Consider the following 11,034-nt stretch of genomic DNA (forward strand, 5'->3'; position numbering starts at 1 on the left):
TGGTGATTGGCGAGTTGGAAAGACCGAGACGCCACGGAAGTGCCGTTTCCCGTCCGCGGCAGCCGCTTATCTGATGGAGATTAAAAGGAAGAATGCCCATGTGTTGCAGATTTAGACGCAGGTTCAAATTTTGAAAGACGTGGTCAAAATAAATTCGGAGCCCTCCAGCACGGCGCGCTTCATCGCCTCTATAGTGTCATCGCTCTAAATCCTAAAATCAATGAGTCGTAAAAAACGCCGCTACGAACATCGCGAGTCTAGTATGCTTGAGGTCATGCTAAGTGCTAAGCCTACGCCGACAGCGACAGACAAAATCTCCCAACAATAGCAGGGAATACCAGTGACTGACACGCAAAATAGGTCTGCTAATATTGTACGTAATTGCACAGCCTAATAACTAAGCAAACATTCGCAAGATTTAAATAAACATTGTGCGCACTAGGGACAATTTTGCGGTCACGCAAAGCCTGGTTTCCTTTCATAGAGCGCGCGTAGAACTATGTTCATTGTTGTGTCGTGTGCAAAGTAAATATAATGGCTGCCTCTCTCACTATGGTGTGGCTGTGTTTTTTTATTTATGCTCCATCGCAGCATTTATATTTCTACCTATCATGTTAAAAATATTCCGAGAATGCTGCAGATCCCTGGAAACGTTTTCGTGCGGATGACGTTAAGAGCGTTTTCATAAAGTAGAGTGCGGACAAAGTAATGCTCGTATATATCAGCTCGTACACGCCTCTCAGTCTCAGAGTCCGGGCCACTACTTTCGGAAGTACCCCGCTCCACGCGCGAGAATATTTATCACGAAGATTCCACAAACGTTTCGCGCGGAGCTGCCTTGGCGGTTGTTGTTCGTCTTGGCCGTCATGACTTTTTCACGAGAACGCAGGATATTTTTGTTGCCTTATTGTTTTAAGGTCCCTGTTTGGTTTTACGAAGACAGTTGGCTACACACTCACTCACACACACACACACACACACATATATATATATATATATATATATATATATATATATATATATATATATATATATATAGTATGGAAGTGAGGGGCTCGTTGAGGAAATACAGAAAGATAGGCCAGCAGTCTACAACGCCAAAGGAGGCATAGGGGTGTGGTTAGGTTATTTTCTTTTTTCACTACAGTTAATGAAGTTATTTTTTTTAATATACAGAAGAAAGAAAGAAAGAAAAACACGCGCCCAAAGTGGGGACCGAACCTGGGGTTCGGTCCCCACTCTGGGCGCGTGTTTTTCTTTCTTTCTTTCTTCTGTATATTAAAAAAAAAGGTAACTTCATTAACTGTAGTGAAAAAAGAAAATAACCTAACCACACCCCTATGCCTCCTTTGGCGTTGTAGACTGCTGGCCTATCTTTCTGTATATATATATATAGTGAAAGAAGTCGACTGACACGTTTCCCGTTTTTGTTGCCAACAGTTTCGGAGTTAGAAACTCCTTCTTCAGGGCTGTATTTTAATTTCTCACATTGCGAAACACCCCTCACCCGCGAGCTCTCCTGCAGGGATGAGGGAAGTAACCCTCCCTCACAGAAGTTTTTGTATAAAGACGCAATGTGAGAAATTAAAATACAGCCCTGAAGTAGGAGTTTCTAACTCCGAAACTGTTGGCAACAAAAACGGGAAACGTGTCAGTCGACTTCTTTCACTATTTTTATACTGGCCCATCGAACCTCATGATGTCTCTCTCTCTCTCTCTCTCTCTCTCTCTCTCTCTCTCTCTCTATATATATATATATATATATATATATATATATATATATATATATATATATATATATATATATATATATATATACAGAAAGAAAGACAAACACGCGCCCAGAGTGGGGACGGCGGAATAAGCACTGGGCTGACTGACTCTTTAAGGAGGTCGGCGAGCCGGGCAGTACCGCAGTCAAGCCAAGTCATTATTTTCCTGACGTCGCACGAAAATGCCACATAAAATGGGGGCGACGATGCAGAGAGGGGGACAAAATTTCCGAATTGAGTTTTCAATGAATAAATTTGCGGAAACGCACCCAGAGTGGTCTAAACATGTGTGGACTCCGGACCACACTTTGCACTAGTAATCCCGCAATATTTACAAATCACTTCAGTGTCCCTTTAAGGGCATCCAGAGTCTGGAACAACCAGGGAATCCCTCAGTTCCGCCCTGCCTTCCTAGGGGGCCTGGAGTTACGTTCGATGTGAGATGGGTATTAAACATTTTATATGATCAAGCTATAATTAAAGAAGTTTAAAAACACTGGTTGTTCTGCGAAGGAAAGCTGGTTGTTCTGCGAAGGAAATTTTGGCTTCTACCTCAATGCAGCCATACGGCTAGAAAAGAAAGCTATATAGCTTCCGTAGAAACTTCGCAGTGGAAGAAAAATTTGTCCTTGTGCAGAATTCGATCCCCAGACCAGCGCTGAAAGCTGTATAGATTTTCTTTGTAGCCGTATGGTTGCATTCAGGTGGATGTCAAACTTTTCTTCGGAGAAACTTACTCCACCTTGGGGATTTCCCCTAAATCTGGTCGATTAACACTTGTCCATCACATCGAGTTGTTAATTCGCTCTCGCACTACAAACAACCAGCCTCTTGGTTATCTTAGTGTGTAGAGCGACTGCTCCGGTTATGCGGTGGTCCCAAGTTCGAATCGTGGACCAGGGTGAATTTTTCATCAACTGCGAAGTTTCTGAGGAGGCTGTAAAGCTTTCCTTTGTAGCCGTATGGCTGCATTCAGGTGGATGCCAAATTTCTTCCGCAGAAACTAACTCCACCTTGGGGATTTCCCTAAATCTGGTCGAATAACTGTTTGTCATCCCTAAACAGGGTGGCGTCTAATGGCATTTGATGCATGTGAACTTCAAAAAATATCCTTGTTTCGCGTGGTTTAAAGCAGGGAAAATAAATATTCACACCAAATAGTCGTACACCGCACATATCACGTATTCGTGGTTGCGTCCGAATTAAAAGGTGTTAGCATGAGATGAGCACGCCAGCAATGTACTGCGGGCAATTCGCACTAATTTCGGCTGCTGTCCCTCTGCCCGCTGCACAGACGCGCAGCTATACCCCTTGTAAAGAAAAGTTTGACATCCACCTAAATGCAGCCATACGGCTAGAAAGGAAAGGTATACAGATTTCTCGGAAACTTCGCAGTTGAAGAAAAATTCGTCCTGGTACAGGATTTTAACCCGGGACCACTGCTTAACCGGAGCAGTCGCTCTACCAACTGAGCTAACCAGGAGGCTAGTCGTTAGTAGCGCGAGAGCGAATTGATCAACAACTCGAAGTGAAGGACTGGTGTTAATCCACCAGATTTAGGGGAAATCCCCAAGGTGGAGTACGTTTCTGTAAAGGAAAGTTTGACATCCACCTAAATGCAGCCATACGGCTACAAAGGAAAGCTATACAGCTTTCTGGCTTCACAGAAACTTACTCCACCTTGGGGATTTCCCCTAAATCTGGTCGATTAACAGCTATACCCCTTCCAATCAGTATACACCACCAGACTTACGTCATCCAATCTTCACGAGCCAACAGCCTTGACAGTTTTAACTAAATCTACGGAATCTCTGGAGCAAAAAGCCGCCTCGGACCACCTCTGCGGACCACCTCTACGGGCGACGGATACCTAACTGTTTCTATGGGCTCACCAGCCGCTTTCTATGGGCAAATTTTTAAGCAGGAACCTGCTATTGTCAGGACCATACGTCAGCTCCAAGAAATACACATCACCAGGGCGCCTGATCACGATACAAATGGTGCTGAGTCTAGTCACACCGCATTCCTTGTGTGCACATGTTTTCACACTACTCACGAGATAAAAACTGCTCCTGACGTCGTAAAGATAGAGAACCTTCAAACACATCAGAGCCCCTTTCTTTAGAGAAAGATGGTTAAAACGTGAAGCTTTCTCCTGTGCAACCTGAGTGAAATCCAAAGTCCATAACCCCCTCTCCCATCGTCAGAAATCGAAACTGCCAAAGTCCAGAGCCAAAGCCAACTTCAGCTCATCCAAATTGCAAAGTCAACGCCCAACCCCACACCACTAAAATACTAAGCTAAATTCGCACCCTGCGTCTAGGATATATTTCATTGTCATTAGCGCTAGCCGTGCGTCCTGCCAAACTGTATTTTGCGTGTTACGAGAGGTCCCCCAATTGTGCGAAGACGTCACATTAATACGTAATGAGGTGTATGATTGATTTACCCTTCCGGAAACCCATTGTGTAAAGTTGGCTTTCCTGCAGTGCGGTTAATGTTGGATATTCTTCATTGTGTTTTACTCGGACGTCAGCGCTATTAGTTAGGCATAGTAAACTTCGCCGTAATATGCGCCGATGTCGTCGCCCGTTGCTGCCAAGAACGATGGCTCTTCAGTGAACCGCACCTGCAGCTCACAAGAGCAGAAGCCGCAACTCATCTTCCGCTGAAAACTACTTTCAATCCACACCGTAATATATTTCCCACCTTTTATCCATCTCTCTACCCTCCCACTGGTAATGACTGCTTTTGCGAAAAGACCAGAGTCCAGAACCCGTCTATCAGTCCCATCGAACATGAGGTGTTTATTGACACATACCCCAAAGAAAAGAAGAAGTTTGTGCGTGCGTTCAGACTAATTTGGTAGGAAACCTGATGTCCAATCTCTGCGTAGGTATGTGCCTGATGTGAAGCTACGAACCAGAATACATTTTCTAACATCCTTCCGCCGGCGAAAAAAAGAGCATTAACTCGAAGCTTCCAGGCGATACAGATGTTGCACTGCACGTCGAATACGAGATCCGTCCGACTTCTTGAGAAGACAAAGACGAACTCTGTTGTCAGAGCGCGGAAAGGTTTTTTCGATCACCGCCAGATCCCAAAGCGGCCTAGGTGTTTTCTCGTTCACAATGAGGACGACATCGCCAACTTTAGCGTCACCCGACGATGCATTATGTACAGTGTGGACAGATGGCAGCTGCAGTATGTATTCTCTACGCCACCTACTCCAAAAGGCATCTAGTAACTCTTTCCGTCGTCGCCAGCGTCCCCGAAATTCTTCTTCTGATACCTTCTTCTGGATCTCTAAGATTCCACCTTCAGGTACCGACAGCAGTTTTCTGCCGATCAAAAAATGTGCGGTAGTTAAGGGTTCCTCCTCTAGGGACGCTGAAAAGGTAGTCAGTGGCCGCGAGTTTACAATGGCTTCAACTTCTATAAGTAAAGTGTAGAGTTCATCATAGTCAAAACAATGAGCCTTTAAAAGTTTTCTCAGTGATTCCTTGATCGTTCTTATAAGTCTTTCCCAAAATCCGCCCCACCAGGCGGCTCGTTCGGCTATGAATTTCCAGTGGATTTGGTTTTCCCTAAAGTACTTCAATGTTCCCTGAGCTCGTATTGTCCTACAAATAGTTTTCAAATCTTTCGAAGCTCTTTTGGAAGTGAGGCTATTTTCTGAATACACTATCTTGCATATTCCTCTCCTGGCTGTAAAACGACGGAATGCATCTAAAAAGTCTTGCGTGCTGAGGCTTCACACAAGCTCGAGGTGTACTGCTCGCACGACGACACAAGTGAAGATGACAATGTAACATTTCTTGGCTCCGTCTCCTTCTCGATGGTACAATGGTCCAGTAAAGTCAACTCCAATGATACTGAACGGTTCGCATTTGGTGACTCTATTCCTTGGGAGAGGGGCGAATGGCTCGCTCATTGCCTTCGCAGAATGTCTCTTGCATGTACTGCACTGACTGATCACCTTTTTAACCATTTGACGACCTCTGATGATCCAATATTGCTCATGTAACTGCACCAAGGTATCTCGAACACCAGCGTGAAAAAGCCGTCTGTGCTCGTTTTCAATTATTAATCTTGTAAATTCCTCGTCTGGAGGAAGTACGATTGGGTGTTGCTCGCTGGTCGTGAAGTCAGAATTCTGTGGCCGTCCTCCCACTCTAATCAAACGATCCTCATCACGGTAGGGCAAAAATTTGCTGATCACTGGATGGGTCAAATATTGAGGACAAAACGCCCGTTCTTGAGCTTTGTAAATCCAAAATTTCTTGGCGTTCTCAGTTTCGCAAGTGTATATGGGTCCAGTTATTTTTCCGCGAGGGTTACGAGAATTGTGGACAAACCGCATTATCCAAGCCGTGATGTTCAAGACCTTTGACATGTTGTTGATCCTTGCGAGGTCAAAAACCTCTGAAATATTCCTTTCAGTTACGGGTAACACGTGTGTCCTTTCTTCTGTGGTTTCCGCATACGGTTCGCCGCAAAATGTTTTATTTGGCCATTTGTCACTTCCTTTGAGTAGCCATTCAGGTCCTTCCCACCAAAGTTTGCTTTCTTGCAATTTCTTAGCCGATATTCCCCGCGTTAATAAATCTGCAGGGTTCTGATCTGTCGGGCAGTAACGCCACTGTTCAATATCGGTTAGGGAATGGATCTCACCCACTCTGTTTGCCACGAACGTATTCCACTTTCCTGGGCTTGAGTTCAACCATCCAAGAACCGCAGAGGAGTCTGTCCAGAACGAAACTTGGCAGCGGGCACCATACTCCTTCTGTACGGTTGACATCAGCCGAACTGCTGTTAGAGCCCCAAGAAGTTCCAACCTTGGTAGGGTCTACGTTTTCACGGGGGCGACTCTTGTCTTGGTGATGAGCAGCCTAGTCATTATGCCACTGGTAGTTTCGACTCGCACGTAGACTGCAGATCCATAAGCTGAAGTGCTTGTATCAGAGAACACGTGGAAGGTTGTTTTGCTGGGTTCATTTGACAGCACAAAGCGTGATACCTGTATCACGTTAAGATGACGTAGGTCTTCGCACCACTTGTCCCATTCCGTTTTTAAGTCATCCGGCAAATTTCCGTCCCAGTTCACCTTCCTCTTCCAAGCCCTCCGAAAGAGTACCTTGGCCGTCACTGTGTACGGAGTAATAAGGTCGTACGGATTGTATATTTTGGCTGTAATTTTCAGCATATTCCTCTTCGTGCTTGGAATTGAGGCTACCAGTTGCATAATTTCAGACGTGTCGAACCCGTAGGTATCCTCGTCCGGGTGCCATAACACGCCTAGAACTTTCTTCTTTTGAGGGATAGTGAACTCAACATCAGAGTTAACGGTGTTGTCCCCTTCAGTAGCGGTCTTTAGTTGCGGTTCATTAGTCGTCCATTTTCTGAGGTGCATGCCTGCTTTGCTAATGACTTTGGCTGCATTGTCACATAACAACAATGCATTCTCGGTAGAGTCGGCGCCTGTCACAAAATCTTCAACGTAAAATTGATTTTTCATGGCCTTTGTAAGTTCATCATGCGGACCTGTCGAATTTTCAAAATGGTAGTGCAGCGTGGCGCTCAGTAGAAAGGGACTTGAGGTAGCACCAAAGGGAACACGGTTCATTCTCCAGACAAGTTGTTTCGGCAAGGTCTGTCCAGGAGTCGGCGGGTGTTCATACCAAAAGTACCGACGTGCGTCACGGTCGTTCTCCGGCAACAAAATTTGCAAGAATGCTTTCTCTATGTCGGCTGTTACGCGACTCTGTACATCCTGAACTTCAGAAGCAGGAATAGTACCGATGGATTCAGGTTAGGACCACAGTGTAACTTGTCATGCAGTGACAGTTTTCCAGGTGAACTAGATGACGCGTCAAAGACAATTCGAGTCTTCGTTGTTTCCCTGTCGTTGCGGATGACTGCTCGGTGCGGCAGGTTGTAGACTGGACCGGCTGCTTCTTGTGTCGTTGCGGGTGCGGCGAAGTTGTTCTCAACATATTCGCGTATCGTCGCATGGTACCGAATGATAAGCTCTTCGTTTTTCTGAAGAAGTCGCGTGAGCTTGGCAAGCCGATCTTTCACTTCCTTTACATTGCAATCAAGCTCCGGAGCGTTATCCTTCCAGGGAAGACAAACTTCGTACTTTTCATCCTTTCTCTTTATTTTTCAAATCAAATCAAATCAAATTTTATTTTCAACAATACAATGTTGAAGGTTCTGAATTCAATGAGAACTGGATCTTCGACAGATGCTTCATCCTTGTGGTTAAGGATACTCATGTACTCAACCTCCCAAAAGGCTTGCAGCTGTTGAGACAGTTTTTCGTTGTCGTCACTGAAATTCCGGGCCAATATCTTCATGACGCTAGTGGAAAACGTTCCTCAGATATTCTCCGTGCTTTTTACCGGGCCCTGTAGCGTCCACCCAAAAGACGTCTCAACGGCAGTTAAGCCGTTCCGAATTTTTCCAGTTGTGACTTTTCAGTAATAGTCGCATCCTATAAGTACCTGAATAGTATCATCTGTTGGAGCATCAGCATCATCGCCGATGCGAAGATCCCGAACATCCTCTCTCACGCAAGAAGTAGGAACTAAGAACGGAGTTCCACTGCATATTGTTGGTACCTCGAGGGCTTCGATCAGAATGGCCTCGGTGTCTTGACGGCTTGTAATCCACTGTTCCACGCGTCGTAGAGTCTGCTTAGATGGGCCCATTGCTCCGAACGTTGCACATTCAGAGTCTCCTTTCCGACTTCCTTGCAGCTAAGGTTCTTGGCTGTGTCCACGTGAGGAACGTTCGTTGACTACCACCATCCAAAAGGCAGCGGACATGTCGCGGCTGAGTGGAGCCACGTGCCCAAACTTTAGCTGTTTGTAGAAGAATAGTATCTTGGGCCTGAGTCACAGCACTGGTCACTTGAATTCATTTCGTGACGAACTGCCTCTGAGTGTCAATTGCCGAAGGAACAGCGTATTTGGAGTCGCAGAGGAATGTGAAGTGTCGGCCTTGGCAGTTCTGACAACGCAGAAATCTCGAGTTCCGACAGTCCTTGGCTCGAAGGAATTTTTTGGAACACTTGAAGCATCGGCCGCTTCGCTTGAGTATGTTCTTCTTTTCCTCAAGGGTTAACGTTTTATCACACGCAGTAAATGAGTGTTCTTCAGAACTGCAGAAATAACACGGTTCTTTGGCCGATCCGGAAGTGGTGGTAAAGGTGGCTGCTGAAGGTACATAGTGGCGTCGCGCTTTGTCGTGGAGTTTTTAGTGGACTGTAGACCCGTCCGATGCGATTTCTATGGCCTCCTCCCTGCTGCGAACTTCCTTCTTCAGGAAGTCTAGAAGCGCTGAAAATGTGCTACGAGTGTCAGCTTCCTCAGGCTTCTGTTGACAGTACCGAAGTACAAGCTCGTGAGGTAGCCACTTCTCGATAGCCACCCTGAGCAGAGCACTGTACTGCTCCTGCTTCACCCCTAGTGCTTCAAGGCTCCTGACGTTCTTTACCACTTCGTCGTAAAGGCGTCGCAGTGCCCCAACGTTTTGCGCTAAATCAACAGCCTGCAGTTGTAGGAGACGAGTCATGTGGTCGTTGATCGCAAAGTCCTTCCGTTCAAAGCGTTCCTCAAGTAGATCGATCGCTATCTGGTAGTTGCTTTCAGTCAGGGAAAGTCCACAGATCGTATCTTGCGCCGTACCAACAAGGTAGCCTTTGAAATATTTAAACTTGTCAATGGTCGACAGCTGCGAGTTCCGGTGTATGGTGGCCTCATACTGGTCCCAAAAGGAACGCCAGCCTTGAATGGTTCCATCGAATTTTCCTAGTTCCATTTGAGGGAGCTTAATAGAGGCGCTTGAGTGCACACGAACTGCGCGCAATGGCTCTACGTTGTTCATTCGGCCGTTTGATGCCTGTGGGCGCTGAATTTCTTCGATTCTTCGGGAGAGCTTGGATTTTGCCACACATATGGAAACGTAATACCCTTCCGCAGATTCCCACTCTTGTTTCTACTCATCAATGGTGCCTTCAATTTGTTTGTCTATGTCTCGAAGTGCTAATTCTTTCATCACGAGACCATTGAAAAGGTCCTGCAGCTCACCGATAGACGCAGATTGGGAGTCCAACAAAGCGTTGCAGTCATTAATGGTCTTTGTCACGCCAGCTCGAAGGGTGGCCCGCTTGCGCTTCTGTCGATCCATTCTGTGGAGGGCTTTGGCGTGGAATCGACTCCGCGTAATCAGGAACGGCGTAGCAATCCACTGCGTTGAGGCGCAGGCGGCGTGAGGCTCTAGGGGAGCTAGAAGCGTCGGGTCGGGACTAAACACATTGTAGAAGCGCCGTTTGTTGCTTCAGTCGTGCAGGCTGCTTCTTCAGTGGTCTTCAGGAGAGGTTTCGTCGAGTCTTCAGGGGGATTTCGGCACCAAACATTTGCGAAAAGACCAGAATCCAGAACCCGTCGATCAGTCCCATCGAACATGAGGTGTTTATTGACACATACCCCAAAGAAAAGAAGAATTTTTTGCGTGCGTTCCGACTAATTTGGTAGGAAACCTGCTGTCCAATCTCTGCGTAGGTATGTGCCTGATGTGAAGCTAAGAACCAGAATACATTTTCTAACAACTGCCTCTCCCGGTCGTCCTCTACGATTTATTATATGAGTGCCCGTATAATGGTTGTCCCTCCCTTATGCGAGCAATGGGTGGCTACACTGACCACCGCGGACACTGCAACCTGGTAGAGTAGGACTGGGTTTCAAGCGGCAGGAATAACAGCCCTGAATGAAGTATCCTGTAACCGGGCGGATAATTCAACATCAGCACCAAAGTTGGACATAAGTTCATTTACCTATTCCTCCTCCGTTTTTCTGTTGCTCTCGAATGTAGAAAGCGTATTGAATCGTCGCCTGTCGCTAAAGTAATAATTTGTTTTCCCACTAGCAAACTTACTTACGCGGATATTTTCTTTTCATGGTGCAGCGGCTTCCTGTTTTTGTTGATGCTCTATGGTGGCATACATTTCCTTCATCTACCATGTTACCCAAACTACTGAGGGGCCAGCCTTTCCCCAAATACCTTTCTTTGCCGACGACGTTAGCCGTATGTTAGACGCGACTGCATCTCATTCACTCGCCTTGTCCATTCAGCGTCGTCGGCGTTGTTGTCGTCCGCCCCTCCCCTACACTACAAAAATATAATAGTTAGCGGCGCCCGGTTTCGATACCACGACCCTGTGGGCGGAACGCGCGGTACATGGTGCTCTTCCCACTGC

General features: G+C 46.3%; 1 protein-coding gene across 1 annotated transcript; it reads right to left on the reverse strand.

The window, feature by feature from the left end:
- Positions 1-9,032: 9,032 nt before the first annotated feature.
- On the reverse strand, positions 9,033-9,596 carry LOC144167985 (uncharacterized). Its single transcript, XM_077697089.1, has one exon. The coding sequence runs from the start codon at positions 9,594-9,596 to the stop codon at positions 9,033-9,035; it is 564 nt and encodes a 187-aa protein (XP_077553215.1).
- Positions 9,597-11,034: the final 1,438 nt, after the last annotated feature.

This window comes from Haemaphysalis longicornis, unplaced genomic scaffold (genome assembly GCF_048455015.1).
Source record: "Haemaphysalis longicornis isolate Haplotype H1 unplaced genomic scaffold, Haemaphysalis longicornis Haplotype H1 scaffold_2, whole genome shotgun sequence".
In the NCBI taxonomy this organism is placed as follows: domain Eukaryota; kingdom Metazoa; phylum Arthropoda; class Arachnida; order Ixodida; family Ixodidae; genus Haemaphysalis; species Haemaphysalis longicornis.